Source organism: Lycium ferocissimum, chromosome 6 (assembly GCF_029784015.1).
Source record: "Lycium ferocissimum isolate CSIRO_LF1 chromosome 6, AGI_CSIRO_Lferr_CH_V1, whole genome shotgun sequence".
Lineage (NCBI taxonomy): Eukaryota > Viridiplantae > Streptophyta > Magnoliopsida > Solanales > Solanaceae > Lycium > Lycium ferocissimum.
In genome coordinates this window covers 1,274,893-1,298,648 of record NC_081347.1, presented here as the reverse complement: position 1 = coordinate 1,298,648, position 23,756 = coordinate 1,274,893, and the positions used below count along the sequence as shown (strand labels likewise).

General features: G+C 33.1%; 1 protein-coding gene and 1 long non-coding RNA gene across 2 annotated transcripts; one reads left to right on the top strand and one right to left on the bottom strand.

Moving 5' to 3' along the window:
• Window positions 1-1,674: 1,674 nt before the first annotated feature.
• LOC132060466 (uncharacterized) lies at window positions 1,675-10,209 on the bottom strand. The gene is made up of 7 exons (XM_059453502.1): window positions 10,090-10,209; window positions 9,739-9,926; window positions 3,900-4,376; window positions 3,602-3,811; window positions 2,877-3,433; window positions 2,622-2,705; window positions 1,675-2,425 (listed from the first exon to the last, which is right to left on the bottom strand). Exons 2-7 carry the CDS (start codon window positions 9,899-9,901, stop codon window positions 1,754-1,756), a joined length of 2,163 nt encoding a protein of 720 aa, XP_059309485.1. The 5' UTR covers window positions 9,902-9,926; window positions 10,090-10,209; the 3' UTR covers window positions 1,675-1,753.
• Window positions 10,210-21,611: 11,402 nt separating this feature from the next.
• On the top strand, window positions 21,612-23,090 carry LOC132060530 (uncharacterized). The gene is made up of 2 exons (XR_009415943.1): window positions 21,612-21,748; window positions 22,419-23,090. It is a non-coding gene; the product is annotated as an uncharacterized LOC132060530 (long non-coding RNA).
• The last annotated feature ends 666 nt before the right edge of the window (window positions 23,091-23,756 follow it).

Sequence of the window (23,756 nt, the reverse complement as noted above, 5' to 3'; positions counted from 1 at the left end):
TGCATATTCCTATTCTTCTCTATTATAACAACAAAAGTAGAATAATTATCGATTAGATGTCAATTTTCACTATTAGGAGTAACATCTAATACCAAAATCAAATGTGTTAACCTTTCAAGTCAAGCTATTCTCTGGAAATCTGGAAAATTGAGAGAAATGTTATATTGAACCAAGCAATTTAAGCATAGCAATTAAGAATTATAGTGAGATTATATTAAATGATAAATGCGTGTATGAAAGATACATAATTATACTTGTTTGGCCTAAATTCTGAGTGTAGAATAAATTTTCACCCTTCAAGAAATCAATTTGTCTGGCTTACGTTAGAAGCTGGGCCTAAATCAGCCTTAAAAACACTTCCTTCTTTTGTTTTATTACAACTAGCCCAGACCAAATTTTAGGATTATTATTACTTCCTCCTATCCAGTCATTATTTCAATCACAAGTTGAGGTGCCTATATGTGCACATTCAAAGTTGGAGGGCGTACGTGCCAGTTGAGGCTAAATTTGAGGGTCTGTTTATGTATTATGTCTTTATTAGTTCACGTTGAAAAGACTTGGTGTTTGAAGCTATGTTCAACCATTAGTCTTCTTTTCCAGTTATCTTGTTTGGATGTTCTAACTTTGCTTTTAATAAGCAAACTACCCCCTCAAACATTTTAATAAAGTGAGAGAGTTTGATTTTTAAAATGGAAAGGGCTCAAATATGCAATTGAACTATCGGAAACACTTGAGCTGAACATTTATCCAATACCACAAAGACCACAAATCCCTTCAATAGTTTGACTATTTACCTTCCATCGTCGTTATACCGCCTGGCAAAAGACAGGCATCATCTATGCCAATCAATGTTGCAACAATACAAAAAATGGCTCATTCATGCCATTTTAATTGCCTCGGATTAACCTTGTTTTTCTTCTGATTTTACAATACTCCATATGACACGTGGCCTCCAATTAGAGGTCACTACAAGAAAGTATAGAAATCGCAACAAAATTTTTTATATTTGGCAACAACTTGGTTTTATTGTTGGCAAATGATTTTTTGTTGCCAAATAATTTAATTTTGTTGCCATAGTATTGATTATTGTTTTAAAAGTAAACTTTTGCAAACATTTTAATAAAAAAAGTTTGATTTTTAAAATGGAAAGAACTCAAATATGCAATTGAACTATTAAAAAAAGTTCAATGGTTGATAAAATATTTTTTTTTGTTGCCAAAGTACTTTTTGCAACAATAATCAATCTATGGCAACAAAAAAAAATTTGTTGCCAAATATAATTTTTTGTAGTGGGTCCACCTTATTTAATTAAACCAGCCCAATTTTAAATCCCAAATTAATAAAAAGTCTGACCCAAATTAATGAAAAATGGCATGAATGAGCCATTTTGGTAACGACGATGACATAAATGAGACAAACTATTGACGAGTGGCATAGATGAGCCATTTCCGATAGTTCGATGACATATTTGAGACTTTTCCGTTTTTAAAATAAAATTAAAGGGTGTAAATGATTTTCACCCCCAAAATTTTTGTGTATGAAACAATTTTTTTAAGTGTGCGTGTGTGCGCGCGCGTGCAACTGAAATTTTGAACAAAATAAAGCATTTCATAATCATTAAATTTAACATTTCAGAACATAAATAGTAGTGTGCTAATCTTATTACAGTCCGAATGGCAAGCTTGGAAACTTCATCACATTAGTCATACTCAAGACATTGCAACTAATTTACGAAACCACTTAAAATAAGGCATCACTTATTAAAACGACTGAAAATGTAGCCCGCTTCTCTGTTGTGACAGATCTGTTTGTTATAAATCCTATGCTTTCCTGGTGTAAATAGAAATTTGGACGAGCATGTTGATTTCGCCGTATCCAACCATAGGCTAAACTGTAAACCCGCAAACAAAGCTACAGGAAGTCCAGCAAAAGCAGCAATGACCTTGGGCTTATAGGCCCTATGATAATTATAGACCAAGAAGAAAGTTGCTGCAAAAGCCACAAGCATGCTAACTATCGAGATGAAGAGTGCCGTGAGTCCACACAATATCTTGGCAGGCAATGCCACAAGAAAATCATCTTCAGTGTAGCGAGACGTGAGTATGGATAATAACATAATGATGGAAATAATTGAACTGAAGAGTGCCACAGCATCTGATGTGACAAAAACCGCAAAGGCATTTGATTTTAGCATTATTGGAGTGCCGTCATCGTTGTTATTACCGCCTGGAACAGTGAAGGCAGCAGCAAACATGACTGTGGCAATCAAAGCTGCAACAATCATACAATAATTTGCAGTGTCTTTCATCCACGCTTCCCCTTCTTTGAGTAACTGCTTGTGCTCCTCCGAGAATAATTGCCCCGGCGTTTTGCCATCTTTGTTTTTATCCTTGAGGAGTGAAGATGGTACAGTTTTCTCCACCTCCTGCCCAAATAGTTATTTCAATCAAATTATTACTTACTCGCTACCAAACTTTGGAATGCCATGAACTCCTCTCTAATTAGAAATTAGAAATTACCGCTGGCACTCCATATTATCTGTCTTTTTATGATTGAAATTAGCAGGCACAAAAAAAGAAAAAGAAAAAAAGAGAAACGATCCCTTAGGTCATATATCTCACCTTAAACCACATTATCTCTCTTTGCATTCGAAGAGCAGCACCAGATACTTTCAGAAGTGAAGGCGGCATAATCTTATCGGACTCCTGTAAAAATCAGTCATATATCAGTTGATGACAGCAAAAAAATTATGAAAAGTTGGAAGGACAAAAATTTAAAATACAACATGTATTGTTTAAACATGATAAGGGAAAAGATAGAGGAAACTAAAATTGCAAAGAAGCTCAGATAAAGAAGAACTAGAACAGTCTGTTCACCTTAAAGCACACTGTCGATTTTATCTGTTTTATCTCTCTAATCAATTCTTGTAGCGGCTCCTGTTTAAACTGTTCTGCAGGATCTGTCGCACTTATCTCTTTTATCTCGCTAATCGATTCCTCTGTTGGCTTCTCTTCAAGCTGTTGTTGCTCAAGTTCCTGCTTAAGATCACTAGGCTGCCCCAACATTCCAGCCAAATGTAGAATGTTATTGCCATCAACATCTTGTATTAGAATAATTAAGTCTTTAATTGTTCCTATTTGGCGTATAAGACTAAAGACTTTTTCCTCTCGATGTAAAACTGCAACATGGAAAATGGTCCGCTTTTTTTTGTCGACTTTCCATATGAGATCAGGATGATTGCGAATAAGCACAGCCAAAAACTCTACATTTCCCGCTCTTGCAGCAGTATGGAGTATTTCTTCGTCCTCGACTAGCTTTGAAAGCTTCTCCTCTGACAATTGTCGTTCACATTTTGCCCACAGCTTCTTAAGTAGCACACCAGCTTGCTCCCTCTGTGAAGATTTCTCTTGAAGAACTCCAATCCTTTTAAACCCTGAAATTCGAACCAATATGAAGAGAACAAACAAAAGGCAGATAAAATACGCTAATAGTGTAATAACTGTTTATGTTTGTCAGTGTATATAAGCAATAAATTTTATTGCAGAATGAGAACTATATATGAAATAATTTGAGAATTATGTTAAGGTCCAGAGAATCGTACACGGGATAAATGGTACTATCATAAACATTCTTGTAAGTAGCAAACAAGCTCGCTGAAATCCGGAATTTAACAGATGAATGAACTGACCCCACTTTCCCTCTGGATTTTCGCTACTGATTGTTAAAGGCTTTTTAGATAACACATTTAAGAGATTTGAAACTCTGGCAACGGGTATCTTTTTGACCCTTTTGAGTATTTTTAATGCCCCATCTGCAAGTAAAACCAAAATCAACCCAACAACAAACACACACATCTCAAAAGTAATCAAATTATATATACTAGCAAAAGTTTAGTGTACCATAGATCTCATGCTCAATTGTGACTTCAAGAAGCTGAAATAGTTCTTTTTTTTCTAGCTGTTCAAGATTTGTGACCTCGTTGAGATACGAGACCATATCTTTGTTCCCGAGGAAAGCTGCAAAAGTTATTGGTGTGGTTCCATCATTGTCGGGTATGTTAGGCAGATTCTCATTGATTTCTATCATTGCTTTAGCAATTTCAATAACCCCTGACACTGCTGCAAAACAAAATGCAGTAGTTCCGACCGCACTTTCCAATTTCAAATCATCTTCCTTCATCAGTTTCACTAGCTCTCTTACAAATTGGGTGCTGCTTGCTGAAACGGCAATATGTAGAACTCGTTCATCCCGTTCCGTTATTTTTGCAGTCGCTAAACTTGGATCTTTGTCCAAAATAGGCTTAGCAAGTCCCCAGTTATTTTCCAAAGCAGCTAGATAAAGAATCTGATGTGGTGTTAGCTTGGACTGCCTGCCTCCTGAAAATTTAAGCAGGTTACATTGGTTGCTTGTATACAAAAATCACTGAGTACGAACTGGCCTGCTAGACAAAAAAGTAGTAGTAGTATAAACAAGCTATTTTAATTTTACTAAGCTCTTCATCTAAAGAATTTCAGAGCTTTTGCAATGTGCATTGTAAATAAATCTACAAAGCTGCGAAATGATGTAAATGTTTTTCTTTTCAAACTTCTGTTTTGCCCCCCCACAAGAGCTTTCTACTTCGTTCTCTTGATGACTTGAACCAACAACCTCAACGTTGTAGGTGGAGGCTGCTTGCAACTTGAACAACCCTCCCTTGTTGATGTAAATGTTGTTCATCCTTTGAATTCTCATAATATTAGCAAGCACTCCTCAAGGATTAGTGATTGCAGTGATGGTAATGTAGGATTATTTATTATTGGATGTCTGGTTTGTTTGTTTTAAAAACTTCGATATGCGGAAAATAAATTGCAACCACAAACAAAATATGAAGAAAAGGGAATATTTTATTGAGAAACAGTGGGGCATAATACTGTTTGTTCCCTTGATTCTTCTCTCCTGAATCTTCTTTGTAATTCGAGGGTCATTAGTACAGTATTTCTCGAAAGTAGGATAACCTCCTTATGATATATTTAATCTCCAAGAACATTTGGCAGTTTAATACAAGCATTATTTGATGTCATATTCTCTTTGTGAATATTCCAAGAATTTAGGGGATTTTCGAGAATGTTGATCTCTTTGTGAATACCATGAGTTTATGGGATATTTGAAATGTCTTTTCAATGGAATATGTGTCCCTTTATATAAGGATGATCTAGGATTTAGGGTAGAGTAGCTTCTAAGAAACCCTAAGGGACCTTAGAGTTTGAAGATGGATAGAACTTGTCTTGTGCATCCTATTTTAAATAGGATAAAATTTCGATGTCTACAAATGCCCCCTACTTCAAGGCTTGTCGGAGTGTAGATTTTCCAAAACTGAAAAAGAGACTTGGAGTACCCACAAAAATGGATCTTTCATCCTTGCAATTCTGTGGCTCCAGATTTTGCAGATTTGATTTGATTTGTGAGAGAAGAAATGAAGGGGAGATTTGTTCCCATTGGGCGTGCCAATTTTGTTTGCAACAAATTTCGTTATGCAAAAAATAAACTGCAACCAAACAAAATATGAAGCAACAGGAATATTTTATGGATAAACACTGGGGGTGCCTTGATTCTTCTCTCTTGAATCTTCTTCGTAATTTGAGGGCCGTTAGTAGTATTTCTCGAATATAGGATGACCTCCTTGTGATGTATTTAATCTCCAAGAACGTTGGATAGTTTGATAAAGGCATTATTTGATGCCATGATCTATCCCAGGAATTTATGAAATTTTCAAGATGTTGATATCTTTGTGAACACCCATGAGTTTATGGAATATTTGAGATGTCTTGTCAATGGAATAAGTGTGCCTTTGACGTACTCTGACATGTATTTATCCTCTTTGAAAAATTATTCATTGTCAGTGACTTCTAGATTCCCTTTCGATGAAGTTAAATAAATTTTTTAAGGTGTAAGGTTTAATTTTGAATTTGCCATTGAACTTTCCGAGTGATATGACTGGTAAAAAATTTGACCCTTTATACATGTGTTAACCCATAAGGGCAAAATTGAGCCATTTTGATACCAGGGAGTAGGGCTATTCAAAACCAAATCGTAATTGATAATCTAACCTCAAAATTAGTTTATTGGTATCGGGTTGTTAACGGTTTTGTTGGTGTGGGAAGGTGGGGTGGGGATTGCAAAATTCTTTATCAAGTAAATGGTTAACCCGTTAAGAATCATCATATTTACTTTCTTATCCTTAGGTATAATTATATAATCAGCTATTTAACAGTTCGATTTCTTATACATAATGTATTGATAGAGGGAGTATGGATCAAACATTCCATTTATGCGCACCACTAGTCACGACAGAGAATTTAACTAGTATGTTTTGTAGGAATGAATGGACAATTTTATGGGAGGGAAAGTAATAAAGGTCGAAAGAAGTAGTTCTCCTCGTGTTTGGTTAGCTGAGAGAGAATGGAGAGAGTAAATGGGAGGTGTGTGAAAAGGAGGAAGTAAAGTAAACAAATATTCCTACTATCCTTACACGTCTCTTAGATTTAAAAATACACCGCTCGTTAACCGTTTGATAATTGCTAACGCTGAATCGAACAAACCAATAGCTTATTGATTGGATAGCGAATTAGTACATTTAAAAACCAATAATCATTAAGCCAAATCATTAAGCGTAATTTTCCGCCCGATAAGCAGTGTAACAGGGATAATAAAAAGGGGACAACTTTTTTAATGGAAAGTAAATTTGCTTTAAATCATATAGTCCAGGGCCAATTTGGAACTTTGCCCTATAAAGAGTGATGAATAATTTTAAAAATCAAATTTCTGACATGAGGTGTATATGTCGATAATTAGCGACTAATATATAATATGACATGTGATACAAAATGTCGATATATTGTGACATTTGTTGCAAAATGTCATATTTTTAACGAAATTTTCGCCAAATGTCGTTAAAACAACGACATTTTGCAGTAAATGTCATAATATATTAGACATTTGTATCAAATGTCATTGTTTTAACGAGATTTTGCTAAATGGCGCTAAACAGAGCGACATTTTCAACAAATGTCGTTATTTTAGTGACATTCTGCACCAAATGTCGTTATTTAGCGACATTCTATACCAAATGTCGCTATTTTTACGATGTTTTGGACCAAATGTAGTTGTTGTTATGACATTTGGCATTTAATGTCATTGTTTTTACGATATCTGGACCAAATGACGCCGTTTTTATGACATTTGGATTTCAAATGTCAATGTTTTTACAACATTTGTTCATCAATGTCAAGAAATTTTTTGTTCCCCGACATTTTTTTTCAAATGTCACCAAATTAAGCCCGTCAAGTGGGCCGGGCTGCGCCGGGCCAGGCTTGGGGAGGGAAAAGGGTGTCCGGCCTAACCCCTACACGGATAGGGGCTACACCTTGGGCTAACCGGGCTGGGTTTTAGTTAGTGAGCCGGGCCTTTTTTTTTTTTTTTGTAAAGTTCTAATACAAAAGTAGACGTTTACATTTACTAACAATAATAAAATTAACATTTACATCTAATGATAAAATTGCTAAACTAAAAAAAAATTTAGTCGTTGTCAAATTCAAAAAGCTAGCCGTTGTAAAGTTAAAAAACTAGCAGTCGCCAATTTTATTTGAACCCCTAAATTTATGAATAACTACACTTCGGTCATTTTTTCAAACTATAAATACCCCTCCATTCTTCTTCATTGTCACACAATTCTTCCACAATTCTCTCTTTATCTAAATTTTCTATTTAACTAGTGTACATCACTACTTTCAACTTCCATGGATAATCCTTCACCTCCACCTTCTCCTCGAGTTCGAAGATCAACTTCAAGAGCGGTGTGGATACATTTTGAGCGAGTAAACGAGGAACATATTAAATGTTAACATTGTGGTGACATATATCTCCACAAGTCCGGAGCGCCGGGTATTAGCCTATTAGGAGGGTACCGGTGTGTTGCGTAGACACTTGTGAAAAGACACGAAATTGAACTTTGAAGTTTATCTCTTCTTTAAATTTTTCCATCGATGTTAGCCGTTTAATTTGTATATTTTGAACTTTTGATTTGCAATATTTTTCCATTCAAGTTTGTATGTTTTGAATTTGCAATGTTATCAATTTAGGTTTTACGTTTTATTTTAAATTATTTATGTAGATGTTGATATGTCTATATGTCTATTTGACTGGACACGAAGTTTAAGAAAGAAGAGAAAACTTTCAAACTTGTGGTGTTAAATAAGTCACATATATTTTGTGTGGTTATAAATTATTGCATAAAGGTAAATTGTTTCAAATATAGAAAGGGGTCATTCTTTTTAGCATGAACTAATAAAGAAATAGGTTCACGTAAATTGAAACGGAAGGAGTATTATATTTAATATAATCTACGTATCTACAGTATATTCATGACATGCTAATGGAATTTTACTTTTATATGAAACTATCACAATCTAATATATACTATATACTGAAAATGTATCAAAAGTATATTTGTTGAGAAAACAAGATTGTCTAGCTTTAAAATACAATTTTAAAGAAACCTAAAGTGCTCCATGAAAAGAGACTCCTAATTTATTGGACACAATGTTTTTAAAATATTTATAATTAGTAATAAATTTAGTACTTAAGTCTTTTTTTTTTTTTGTTAATTTGAAGTGGGCGGGGCCGGGCCGGTGCCCCGGTGGGCCATCACCCCGCCTGCGGTGGGCCGAGGCTAGGGGTTGTCCACCTTGTCCAGGCCAAAGACCCTAATAAATCCCACCTAGCCCGACCCTCACACCTCTTGGTGGGTGCCGGCCGGCCGGTGGTGGGCCGGGTTTACCCTACTGGGTGCGGGCCGACCTGACCCACTTGACAGGCTTACACTAAATAAATATCATCGCATCTCTACTTTCTTGTAGTATAATTTGTTTTCACATCTTAGAAATGTTTCTTGTAGAATTTATAAATTGCCTTTATCTAAGTTCTATTTCGTTAAATAAGGAGAGCAAAAATAGCTTCTTGTGATAGCAACAATGTAAAGAAAGGACCATAGTAATCCGACAAGATATCAAGCCCTAACATCTTACTGAAAAATAAGAGATCGAGTAATTTTGAATGGTACGTGGGTATAAAAAAGAAATAGATGTACGATGCACGTGCAGAGGAACTAGTACACCTTATAAACCCAACCAAACAGGCCCTTAAAGTCTTTGAACCCTTTTTGACTCCGACTCGCTGTCGACCTATTTTATTTGCGGGTGAAAATTTGGGATTGACTCATTTCAAACCATATTTTAAGTGAGCAATTTGATCACGGGCCAGTTGATTAGATGGGTCAAGCAATTTTGGCTTGAATTTGTCACCACTAGTTGAAAGAAAAGACTGTCACCACTCAGCTCATATAAACAGTTTGTTTTAGTATATCTTTTGTAAATGTGCATGTGTAAAAATTTACTTCAAAGCTAAATAGATACTCCCTCGGTCCCAAATTAAGTGTCATCTTAGTAAAAAAATATGCTCATTAAGAAATTAATAAATACAATGTCGAGTTTACTAAACTACCTCTATTTATTGTAGAAGTTTTTTTTTGGAATTGAGCAATATTAATGAGGAATACTTTTTTAATGCTAAGGACATAGTTTGAAACACATGTCAGTTTTTGTCTTGAATTCCGAAAGTGACACTTATTTTGGGACAATTTCTTTTTGTTAAAGTGACTTATTTTGGGATAGAAGAAGTATTTATAAGGGACGGGGAACTCACTACGATGCTGCAGTTTGGGATTAGAAGGTCGACTTTCAATATCTTCATCTTCCTCATCTTCTTGAATATATTCATCTTCTTGAATATCTTCATCTTCCTCATATTCTTCTTGCTTAGATGACAAAAGTCGGCTGATTTGAGATGTTCTCCGTGATAGAGTCATAAACACCAAGATTATTAATTATCTTCTACAAAAGGTAAAGAATAAAAGTTATAACGAATTGCTTATATTATAGTATCGCTTCGGAGTTTATTTACAACACAAATATAGGGTGAACAAAAGATTAGAAAAATCAAATAAAAGAAAGAAGAAACGATATGAGAGGAAGAAGGTAGAGAAGAAAGACATACTCGTTGGAGAGGGAAAGAGATTGTGCACTATTTGCTCTCTTCACCTGTATATTTCTCAGTATATATAAATAATTGCTTATAAAGCAAGATGGTTTAGGAGCTGGTTCTCATCTTCTATCCTGCGTAACATAATTCATGGATTCTCTCGCAGCTTATACATATGTATTAGTTATGCGGATTTCTAAATTACAAATCAAACACCATATTAGGTATGTTGAATTTTATACATAGGAAAAGATGCTACCAAATATGATATTACTATATATGGATGATTTAATACCTGTATAACTTAGCTCTTAATCAGCTACCAAACGTCCCTATATTGTCATTAAACTATTATTAAAGGTATATATATTCCCCGCTTTTTATCTTCTTCTGTTTTTACTTTTTTCCCAGAATGTCGACCACTTTCTTGAAATCTTAAGAAGTTTGGTAAAGAAACAAATAAAAAAATTAAAATTTGCATTTTTAGCCTCTTAAATATAAATGCATTATGATTTTGTTCCTTGCAATATCCTACTAAACATATTAAATTTTCAACTACTTGCAATGTGTGCACTTTTGATCCTCTAACTAATTTTCACAAAGTTAACGAATTGTTGAGTATCACATCATTTAATTACCCATATTTTATGTTAAGTTTAAAACATTACTTTATATTAATAAAGGGCAATACGGTTTTGAAACAATATAGTTATTAAATGCTTTTTTATATAAAGGGGCCAAAACCTACATTTTAATTAGTTGAATGTTAAATATATTTAGTCATTTGTGTCAATAAGAATTTTTCAATACTTTAGGACGAAAAGTGTCCCTAAAAAAGTATGTACGTATAATTTTTCTTTGTATACCTACGTAAGAAGCGATTGTGTTTAAGTGTAAGGTCATGAGTCATCACATATGGATTACGTTGAGTTGGAAACTCTCAATGGAAGCATGTGAATTCCCGATCAAATGCCGGTGCCCTTACCTAGTACTGCCTAGTCGCAAAACTAATCCATCACTATTTTATATCTTATAGGAGTAATTAACCATTAATGATCGTATTTTCTTGTTATTTATAATTTCTTTATTCAAGTCTTTGTTTATTGATGTCTTTATTCAAATAAATAAATAAGTACTCATGAATTCCGGAAATCTTAAGAGATCAAATTCACTTTTTTTCCCTCTTAGAGAAACCACTCACCCGGGCTTTCACCTCCCGCGGTCCTTTGACCCCTACCTCGTTATATAGCATAAGGAAATAATTACACAAAGGATAGGGAGATCATGTTCACTAGATTTCCATCAACACTACTAGCATCATTATGTTTTTCTTAATTTGGACTTCCACCTAATTCTTGAGCCACTGTAACTTTGAAAGATAGATCGACACTAATAATAAGGAGCCGTTTGGTCATGAGAATTATTCACTTTTTTTTTTGGTTTTTTTTTTTTTTCACTTTATTTGAAAATTAGCATTTGACGTGAAATTTTTAAAATACAATACCTCAAAACCTGTTTTCATCTCACATTTGATTTTTTTTTTTTTTCTTTTTTTGCCCCTAAAATTTTGGTTTCTATAAAAAACCAAAATTTGATCAAGTATGGCCCAAAGACAAGTATAGTCGTTTGAATTATGCTGCTCACTGACAAACGCTAATGCTTGATTTCTATGTGCTAATTCCATCCTGTACATAGAGTTTGAGCTCGTAGTAACTATTGACGGAATCATGTAATAGTTTAAATGAAATTGTATTGTCACATTAGTTTAGAACTAGTCCAATAATAGTGCTCAAAGACGCAATTTATGGTGATGCATCAAAGACGCTCTTTGCTCTTTTCCAGTTTAGTCAGTTGCCATCGGTTTGGGTTTTGGTTCGGGTTGGATCTTTGTAACTGAGTTTTTATTTATTATATAGACTAAAAAAAAAAGAAGAGTAAAACATATATTAATCGTGATGAACTAGTGAAGCAATTTTTTTGTACTTAAAAAAAGTATATAGTATCTAGTTTATGATTATGTGATTATTCATTATGAGATATTACTCTTTTAGAGCCGATTTGGTTGTATGTTTCACGTAAATTAATCAAGTTGGACGTTTTTGTTAATTTTTAGAAATTGGGGTACAAATCATATTTCATATTTTTTTAGGAAAAATTGAAACAACCAAGTATTAACTGCAAAAATTATCTTTTCAAGACAACTCGATCTTAACTCCAACTTCAAAAATTCAAAAAGTAACAAATATTTGGTTTCTCTGGCCAAGTGCCTACATCTAAAGCTGTTGTTTACTTTCTGTTTTTTTTTTTATACCAATATCGACAAACAGATGATGTGATTGTTACTGTTTATGATTTCATATGAGATTATACGGGAACGGATACATGAGAGTACAATTTGTTATTCTCATTGCTTTAAGCCTTTAATGTAAGTTAATTTGGTTAGTAATTCATCTAAGTTAATTTGGTTAGTAATTCATCCCGTGTAATGTAGTGTTACTTTTTCTTTCTCCCTTTTTTTTTTTCTTTTCTTTTTTCTCTTTTCCAATCTTGAAAGCAGAGTTTGACTTTGACTATCAACCACGTGATGACGATTTTAACAGTGGAAAGTGACAACTAATCCGTAATATTTTTCTTGTCATAAGAGAGTAAAATAAAATAGAAAATGCATGTGCAAGTCCTTATTTTTAATTAATTTTCTGTAGTCAACTCTTCTTTAAGTTGAATTTTGTATCGATCTTCTTATGAAGTCAGTTTTCAACTAATCAACAGGGAAATTAAAAAACTGTAGATATGGCTCGACTTCAGGATCGATACAATGCAATTATGGTTTCATGGATTATGTGCAATGTAAGTAAGGACTTACTTTGGTGGAGAACTTTTCTGTTCAAGTACGCATTTCTTTTGAAAAGATTTGAAAGAAAGGTTTTAAAAAATCAATAGTTCGAGAGCTTTTCAGTTACACAAAGAGATTTTCATTTCGACTCCGAGAGTTTCTTCAGACTTAAGGATTCAGGGGCGACTCAAGCACATTAGTGGTCCAAAGCCAAAATCGAATGAATGCCTCAAAGTTAATATTGAGATATTGCACATAATATAAAACTAAATAATATTTCATGTGAATGTGCCAATTCATCACACACAATCACACCATAACCGGCTTCCCATGCACTGCAATTATTAACTACTTTTACAATTCGTCACTGTATTACAACCACAGTTACAAATCACGTTTACTTCCCCCCATCTCCACTGATAACTTCACCACTAGCTTACTGCAATCAATAACGTCTACAATTTACTATCAGCCTCCACAATTATCAATACCAACACTACCAACAGTTATCATCATCGCCACCCATAAGTGCACGATAACCACTACCTGCCTCCTTGCTAAAATATACCACATTGGTGATTTAAGATGGGTGGACTCCTTAGGACTTTTAAGAAAAATAAGTCAAAGGCGCAAGATCCATTTTTCGGATAGATATCGTGAGCATTTACTCATCCTTAATTATCAAGTTTCGGATAGCTGGCCCCATATTAAAATAATGACGCCGTATATTGAGTATCAGTCCAAGGCATAGGTGGGGTGTTAAAATACTCCACATCGGTGATTTAAGGAACGGAGTTTTACCTTATATAGATTGTGGCGAATACTCTCTCATAAACTTGTGAGGTTGAGTTAGCGCCTAAAGATCCATTCAGTATGACTACCAAAATTCACCACCGGTCAACATCTAACAACCATGATCACTACAACCACCACCAGGCATTACCTCTCGCTTTTAAATTGTGTTTCATCAAACTAGTAATTTTTATAACACAATTTAAATTGATATTTTTCGTTAATTATTATGAGATTTTTAAAAGGAGATAAATTTTACATATATCCAGTGCTAAGATTCAGAGATAATATCTCGATAAAAAATAAGATATGTATCCAGATATACCTGAGTGTAGCCATCTTTAAACATCAGGGAGTTAAATACAAAATTAATAAGCAAAATATAAAGACTGGGTAAGTATTACGCAAGAAGATGTTGCGTTCAAGCCAGTGCTACCCTTTTTTCCCTTGCTAATTTTGTTAATTTTTCTGATCCTTAAGGATAGTTGACTTGAGATGTTATACAGATAATTAATATGAACGTGAAAGCTAATCCATCAATATTATAAGACAGAGGGAAGGAAATTAAACAATACAAGCCCTTTTTAATTGATTTTCTTTATTCAGGTCTCTTTCGCTTCCTTTTTTGGTTGATCTACTTATAGAAGTTTTTCTTTAATTAGTAGCAAGGGGGAAATTTAAAAGCACATCCTCCATGCATCACGTCACGTGGATAATATTTTTAGGAGTAAAAATTGATTTATAGGTAGGTAGTCATAATACTTCTTTTACCTAATTTTATTGTTTATTTGACGGATTTTTAAAATTTTAGAGTTGAATCAGACACATATAATCTATTTTTTAAAAGTGAAATCTATATGCTGCGAGGTAAACCAAAGTTACTTTCGTATTTAAATGACAAAATGGTATACTCGAAACCTAATTTTAGTGTATTTCTCTTTTAACTTCCCAACATGCATTAAACTGCTTGGTCCGGTGCAACATTTTAATTTTTGCCCCCTAATTTAGTTTTTCAATTTTCTAGAGGATAGCTTGACTTCACATGTTAACATGTGATGACAATATTAATAAGGATAATTGACAACTAATCCATCAGTATTCTGCATGTTATAAGACTATACAAAAGAGAAGGCAAGTCTTTTGAATTGAATATTTCAAGTCTTTGCACGTTGAGTCTTTTTTAAATTAATTTCTTCTTATAAGTCCTTTTTTATTGAGTCTTTTTTTAAAATTAATTTCAACTAATGTTAACATGTGATGACGATGTTGACAATTTGGATATGGCTCTTGATTGTCAATCACTTCACTTCATCCATCTGCGTGACTAATAATTTTAAGAGTAATGATTGAATTATAGGTAGTCATAATACTTCTTTCACCTAATTTTACTGTTTACCCGAAGGATTATTTAAAATTAATTTTAGAGTTAAATCAGACATATATAATCTAAGTATTTCTTAAAAGTGAAAATTAGGTGCTGAGAAATTAACCGAAATTACTTTCATATTTAAATGACAGAATGGTATACTCAAAAACTACAGTCTTTATGATTGCCTTTAAAAGACTTATCCAATGGAAAATGTACGTTGAAGTTTACATATTACTTTCTCCCTGTGGTTGTAAAGTTTATTTTATAACTTTATCATGGTTGTTCATTTTTCGCTACTAACTAAAACGATAGTAGTTCTAAGAACATTAATAAAATACAAATGCAGAAAATTAAACATACAATTTGGCCCACTAATGTAACCAAATAAATTGTTTTCCAAAGGACCAAAAATTTACTACCAAACAAATAAAAACAAGATGTGTGTTTTTCCTAGATACATTTGTCACTTCTTAACCATGATTAAGTGTATTGTCACTTCCTAACTTAAACTGCTTGGTCCAGTGCAACATTTTAATATTCGGGAAAGGGCCAAAAATACCCCTGTACTATGAGAAAAGATTTAAATATACCCTTCGCTATACTTTCGGTTCAAATATATCGATCCCCGTTGTTATATTATCGGTTTAACTATATCCTTCTCCGCGGTCGTCTAAGTGGACATCCAATCTAAGAGCGGCGGCAAGACGACATTGACGGTGGAGGTCACGTGCATGTCACCGTTGCTCCCAACCCATTTTACCCCTCCTCTCGATTTGTTCTTCTACTACTAATTTTTTTTTTCCCTCCATCATCATTACTACCATTACCGCCACCATGACCGCCTCTATTTATTTATCTAACTTGAAAGATGAAACTTTTAAGCCTAATAATATTTACTTGCTATTGCGTATAGCTTAGCTAAACTTTGTGAACTATTTTTAGAAATTTATCCGATTTAGGTTAAACACGTACGTTTCTGAAATTTTATCAAGATATAGGAAAGGGTATATGGGGAGACAGCAGCTGGCCAATGAAGGCCCGCTGATTGTATTGGAGCAGGGGAAGTATGGACCAAAAGAAAAAGGAAAAAGGAAAATAAAGGAAATGAAAACTGAAGTTCTGAGCATTCATGTTTTTTCTTTATCTGCTTACATTGAAGGAGGATGGATGCAGCCTTACTTATGGATCCAATTAAATTTAATAATTTTTTTATACAATTAAATTCTAAACTCAAATTCTAAAAAGTTTGGATTAATTCAATGGTAATTAAAATTGAACTTGTTAAATATCTTGCAATTATGATTGCAGGTACGGGTTAAAGCCTGTTCATAGTGGGTATATCTTGGGTAGCACGAAATCCCCCTCAGTCTCAGTTGTACAAAGTCATCTTTTTTAGATATAGAGATGATCATAGTGGCGGTAATGATGGAGGCAAATTTAGTGGCGGAAGAACAAATGGAGGGGAGGGATAAAATAGGTTAAGGGCGCTAAGGTGGCATGCCACATGACATCCACCTCATCAAATGTCAGTGTCAAGTAGGATCACATGTCCATGTTGGACAACCTTAACGGAGGAGGAGTAGATTTGAACCAATAATATAACTGCAGGACTATACTTGGACCGAAAGTATAACAAGGGGTATGTTTAAGCCTTTTCTCATAATACTAGGGTATATTTGGCCCTTTTCCATTTAATTTTTCAAATTTCTAGAGGATAGCTTGACTTCACATGCGATGACAATATTAATAGTGAAGAGACAACTAATCCATAAGCATTCAACATATTACAATTATAAGAGAGTGTGAATGCAAGTCTTTTAAATTGATCATTTCAAGTTTTTGCACATCACGTCTTTTTCTAAATTTAATTTTGTTCTTGTAAGTCTTTTTTTTTTAATTGAGTCCTTTTTAAAATTAATGTCAACTAATGTTAACATGTGATGACGATGTGTTAATAGTGAAAATTGACAGCTAATCATCATGTTATAAGAGATAAGATTAGGAAGATATGCAATTCGTTTGAATTGATTATCTTAATTCAAGTCTCTTCACAGGGTCTTCTTTATTTATTTTCATTCTATTAAGTCTTTTGAATTGGTTATCTAGATTGTCTTTTTAATTTGAGCCTTCTTTTATTTATTTTCTTTATATAGGTTTTATTGATTAAAAAAAAAACTCATAAAATGATAACAACAAACTTGAAAGAAGGCGGCAATAAACTAGATTAAAAGTATCTTATTGTTACATTCACTAAAAACATCTAAACTATTTGACTCCTCAAAAGTAAAATACCTCTTACGAATCCAAAAACAATGTTCAAAGGTTTAACCAACAAAAGTAGATCACAAAAGTCATTCTAGCCTTCAACGTAATCAAGCGTAGAATGAAGACATAAAACTATTTATACAACCAATAAGGATTGTGATGGAATGGTAAGACACCTCATTCTCAATCGAGGCCCTCGCTCGAGCCCACTTAAATATGATGTCATCTTTGTGAGAAAGAGCTTTATTCCCCAATTACGGACTTCCCGGCGCGAATCCGTCGCCAAAGCGAGTATCGAACCAAGTGAAAACTAAAAAAATAACCATCCATACGAGGTTTCATGCTCCTAAGCAAAATACTAAAATACCTTAACATGGCTTTGGACTCTGCCCTCCATTTTGTTCTATTGACTCCTAAGTGTCAGCTTAGCAAGTGTCCATTTTTAGGTCTTCATTTAGATTTTTTTTTTTTCTCTCTTTTTTTTTTAAAAGTTGTGCATATTAAATATAGGCATTAGAAAATTACCATTTCGGACAACGTTAGACTTGAAATTAATGTTTGCTCATATATATATATTTCTCAATCTTATAGACAAAACATTATCTAACTCTTGATGTACCTTACAAAATTTTAGACTATGGTCTAACTTTCTCGTAAATTGTTTAATTTGCTTAAAAAACTTTTTAAACCGTGCTCTAAAAGGTCAATAAATACAAACAAAAAGGGGATCATTTATTAATTAAACGGTAGGTATCCCATATATAAAGGGGCAACGGAAGAAAATACCTGCCTAACTGTCTTGAACTTCGATCTCTTTGTTTTGAAAATCCGTTGTAGCAAAATAATTTTTTTATGCCATGTAATATGAACCCCACAAATAAAATAAAATTAAAGGAGAACTTACATAAATGACTACATTTTGAGGGTTTTTTTTTGCATTTTAAAAGCTACACTATTAGCTAATTAATTTTTTACATTTTGTGATCTCAGTTAGGATTCAATTGAATCCCCACCTTGAGTACTACATACTTCCCTAGGCACGTGTCACTTTGAGCTACTAATACCAAATGCTGCCTTATATCTCTTAAGTTTTAATAGACAGAAGAAAAAAAACATTAAGAGAATAGTCTCTAACGCGATTAATTTAACAAGAAATGCAAAGGCTATCAGCTTGGAATATGACAACTACCTTTGTAGGTGTTACTTTATCAATGTCGTTGTATTCCATGCACCATTAAATTTCAATGTATTCAAGTTAGATGTATTCAAGTCAAATGTACACTCAGATCTGAGGATACAAGGAAAATAATACACTCAAATTTGAGATACAAGAAATAAAATACACTTGATCAAAAATTAAATACCACCCCAAATGAAGGGCAATCCGTGCAAAACATAGTTAAGAAGGTATTTTTTTTTTAAAAAAAATTATTGTTATTACATAGGGGGTAGGGAAAGGAAAAATAGGGAGGTTCTTAATAGGAATACAGTAGCCAATCAACTGAGCTAAAGAAGAAGTATGTATCTCGGGAGAAAAGATACAACTAATATTGTCAAATTAAAGTTTTTGAAAAAGAAGATTAGTTTATGGGTCTAATATGTGAGAGATTAGTCGTATGATCATGACATAATAACCTCATTGAATGAAAGAGAATCTATAACAAACTAAACGAAAGTCAGCTGAAGTAATGTGACTATAAATTCTTTAGTCAATGTGATAGAATAAAGGAAAAATGAAAAATAAAATACATACGTATTCAAGTACTAGATAAACCAATCAGATATTAATGGCTACGTAGCTTATGGACATCTCACAGAAGATGAACAACACTTATCCACACCAAGAATATGTTTGGTGTAACAATCGAATGGTTACTTTAATGGATAATTTATGTATTATGCTAAAATATTTAACTGTCTTTTGTAAATCAAAGTTACTCAATTTTATTAAATTATTAGAAACTCACTAAACCACTTTCCACTTAGTCTGATCGACTCGACTAAATAAAACGTGACAACCAAATCTTTTCTACGCTAGCACTCATTTCTATCGTTTTTTTCTTTACTTGGCAACATATTCAAATTTCCATAAAAAAAAATAGTCTTGAACTGTGCAAGAGGAATCATGAAGAAAGATCTTATCAGTTTTGAATAGACAGAAAACGAAGGATTTGCTACTTAGTTGTCCTAAATGGAGACTCCTCTTTTCAACATTTTCTTATACCTTAAAATAGAATCAACTCTCTGCATAAGATCTTTGAGGTAGTTGTCGTATTTCAAGCTGATAGTCGTTGCATTTTCTTATTAAATCAATTGCATTAGAGGCTATTTCCTTAATATTCTTTTTTCTTGTCTATTAAGAGTTAAGAGATATAACGTAACGTTTCATGTTTTTCAAAATAAAAATAGTGAGAATATGATTTTGAAAACTATGGCCAAACACATTTTTCAAAACTTGAAAAACTTCACCCAAATCAAATTTTTCAATTTTTTTTTTTTTGGTAAGCTAATATGACATGGAAAAATAAATTACTAAAGTTTGTATGCCATGTAGACATGGACCCACAAATAAAACAAATTAAAGAAGACTCATGTTACTTTGAGCTACTAATACTTTTTTTTTTATTTTTAAAATTGTTTTTATTACTTATGGGGTAATTATTCCTATTTAGTATTAGAGGGGGAAGGGGAAAACTTTCAGGAGATTGTCGAATCGTGGTAATCCCCTCCCTATTTCAATCCCCCTCCCCTACCCCCTATGTAATAAAAACAATTTTTTTTTTTTTAAAAAAAAAAAAAAGTATTAGTAGCTCAAAGTAACATGAGTCTTCTAGATTTGTGGGGTCCATACTACTAACTATTTTACATCACAATTGCTAATACCACACTTATTAGCTACTACAATTCAAATAACAATATAAAGATCCATCCGTGCAAGAAAAAAAAAACAACGGTAGTTAGCTATTCTTTAATATAATTTTCCCACATTGTACGAATAATCTTCACTTTATAGAAGAGACTGCTTTAATCCTAAAACATGGTAGATACTGCTTTAAATAGATTTTTTTTTTATATATAAAATACTAAAGTTTGGGGTAGTTTTTAAAAGTTTTGAAAAGGCCAAAATATAGATCTTGGCCCAAAAATAGGTTTGAGCCAGAATTTGGAAATTTGAAGATCTGTTTTCAAAATCTGTCAAAATTTTATGACCAAACAAAGATTTGAAAACAAATCTTCAAAATATGCTCCCAAAATATATGGTCAAACGAGAGCTAAGAAAAAAGTCCTAAATTGAGTTATTTTATTGATACAAAACAAAGATGAATATTTCTCATAGTTGAGTGACCTATTGAGATATTTACTCATTTGTTCATGCATCATCACAAAAAAGAAAGACTCCTACTTATAGGGGGCAAATTCTTCAATAAAATAAATAAAAATTTAGTGAGGTGCTTATAGTAACGTGAGATCGTATTAGTTGCTAGTTGACTTATTAATGTAATATTACGGAGGTAAATCATTGCGTAGTTTATATAAGAAGTATTGGGGTAAGTGGTTTGAGAATCACAAAAGAAAATATGATTCCTTTCTCATCACTATAGCCATTAACATGAAAGATAATACAATCTTTTAAATAGTAAAATGCATTTCTCCAACACGGACTTTAAATTATGGTAAGAACATTTTATTATACTTTAAATTATGGTAAGAACATTTTGGTAATAAAGAGTCCAATTACGCTGTAAAAAGAAAGAAAGAAAAATTATCCGAGTAAATACGGTAAACGGTAAATAATTACTCGCACCCAGTTGCGGAGCCACACTATGCCGGGGTGTTCATCCGAACCCCCTCGGCGGAAAAAAATATTATTTTTACAATGTTAAAATTATTTTTTATGTATATATATAGTAGACGTTGAACCCCTTAGGGCTTCTTCGTATGTTTACTTTTTTATATTTTGAATCCTCTACAGTAAAATCCCGCTCCCCCCATCGCTTCGCATTGATTTTTCACACAATATTATATACATTTATTACTGTATAATAAGTGATATAATGAGGTAAGAATGCACGTGAATTAACTATGATTAAGTGTCGTAAGTTTATGTACAAATATATTATATTTTCATTAGTTTGGTGTAAACTTCCGTTGATGGTAAGTTTTTAGGAGTAAACACAGACGTAAAGCATGCGAGCGTGTCCGATATTCGCGGGTCAACTTGTCGGCATTCCATAATTAACTCTTTTTTTTTTCTTTTTCTGCAACTAGATATTTCTTTTGTGTTAATGTCACGATCGGAAAATATTGAAGCTACATTATAAATGAGTGACATGCCTCAAATCGTTTGTCTACTCAAAGTAACATAACGAAGAATCAGTCTTGTTTGAGTGAGCTCCTTCCACTAGAAATTGAAGGTACATTCTTCTCTGACTTTCTTCATTCTTTTTTTTCTTTTCTTTACTTACGTAGTGTGATGTTCCTTAAACCCGATCTTGTTTTAGATTCACAGAAGAAGAGAATGAAAGCAGGAAAATTTTGAAGAAAAAGCAGCTACATAAAATATATTTTTTTTTAAATTTCCTATAGCATTTTTTCTATCTTGTATTGACCACAAAACTTTGTTAAGTTAGTTTTTGACACTTTCTTTATGGACATTGCAAACTCTTTTGCTACCTCTTTCACCGAGGGCATCTCATTCTGATTCTATATGGATATCGCCTTCCTTATAAGCACGGGCGGAGCTATCCTTGCCCGAGGAGTGTCAAGTGACACCCCTTCGCCGGAAAATTACATTATATAAATAGGTGAAATTTTGGTTTTATACGTATATATAACAGTGTTGATACTTCCTGACACAAATTGAAATTTTAGTGTTGTGGTTAAGGGGTTGCAAAAATTCTCTAAAATTGCATGTTCGATCCTGGGTTGCGACATATTTATAATTTTTCACACCCATTAATATGAATCCTGGCTCTGCCACCTCTAATAAGAGGGAGAAGAATGCACGCTGTTGATGAATTTATAATCTTTGGTTTAGAAGGTTTCTTAATTTGTCAGTTATATTGGAAAATATTGTACATGCAGGGATGGGAAAAAGGAAAGCCACAGATAGCGAAGATCTCAAGACATCTGGTCATAACTCATGTTGTGGGATATCGTCGATGCTTTATGGGATAAAGAAGAAGGTAAATACGAAGCGTAGCTTTTCTCCTAAAACACCGCCAGTTACCTCGGCAAAAAAGTCCGTAATCTCAAGCCCGAGCCCGAAACTTAAACGGAACTTATCTCAAGTATATGAAGGAGATGACTCTTTATCAGAAACTGAAACTTTCGAAAGGGAAAAGAAGTCTAAGATCACTACTATTACGGAAAATGAAAAGTCCAAAAAGGAAAAGAAAAAACCTACCCAAGATGATGATGATGATGATGCTAAGTTACAAAGTAAGAAGAAAAAAACAGATGTTAATAAGCCAAACCGCAAAAATAAGGAGATAGAGACTTGAAAATTTGGCACCAATTGTAACTTTTAGAAATAAATTAATCACTGAAGAATAGGGAAAATTAACTTCCAAGTTAACGATATATCAGTGGTGTGATCTTCTCCGGCTACCAGTTATTTAAGGTATTCAGCATGTTCAATTATTATTGACATTTTCTGTAATCTTTCAAGGAACCCCTCGTTCCTTTTTCGTTTTCTTTGTTCACTTTTTTTTATTTTATGAAGTACGAAATAATGAGCCAACGGACCTTATGCTGCATCCTGTTGTATTACTCTATAATACTAGGTAATTTGTTTGTGCTTTTCATAAAAGGATATCATAATTTGGCTAAATAGTTGTTGTTGTAAATTTATAATTTAAAAAATCAGTCCTTACTAATCAAATAAGTGGCTTAAAGACAGAAATACAATTTGTAAAACATGGTCTTGATTTTGGCTATTAACTCAATAAAATATTCAAAGAGTTGTTATTGGAAGGAAGAAGAAGATCAAGGAGAAGCTTTTGAGAAAATTTGGGTCTTTTTGGAAAATAATCATATTTATAGCTAAGGACTTTTAGAACTTTGGGGCTGGAGTTTTAACCATCCTTATTCAGTACTCCCTCCGGACCAAATAAGTACTTGTCACGTTGTGCTTCTCGAAAGTCAAACTACAAGAACTTTGACCAACATTTTAAGATGTTTTTTATTATCATGTTGATATGAGACAAAAAAAAATTCCACTTATAGTATTTTGCGAAAAGGGTCAAATAATTTTTAGAATAGTTAAATATACCCTCTAAATTTAGATAAATATTTAAAAATTAAATTAATCTAGTGCAAAATATACCCCTTAAACAAATTAGTAAATCCGATTTAACTTTCAAAAAACCATGAAAATTAAATTCTTTCCACAAATATACAACAACGGAGGGAGTATTAATT

Coding starts and splice junctions, on each gene's coding strand:
- LOC132060466 (XM_059453502.1), bottom strand. CDS start 9,901: ATGACTCTATCACGGAGAACATCTCAAATCAGCCGACTTTTGTCATCT. Junction 4,377..9,738: donor TCCCAAACTGCAGCATCGTA/GTGAGTTCCCCG, acceptor TTAAATTTTCAG/GAGGCAGGCAGTCCAAGCTA. Junction 2,426..2,621: donor GAGAGATAATGTGGTTTAAG/GTGAGATATATG, acceptor CTATTTGGGCAG/GAGGTGGAGAAAACTGTACC.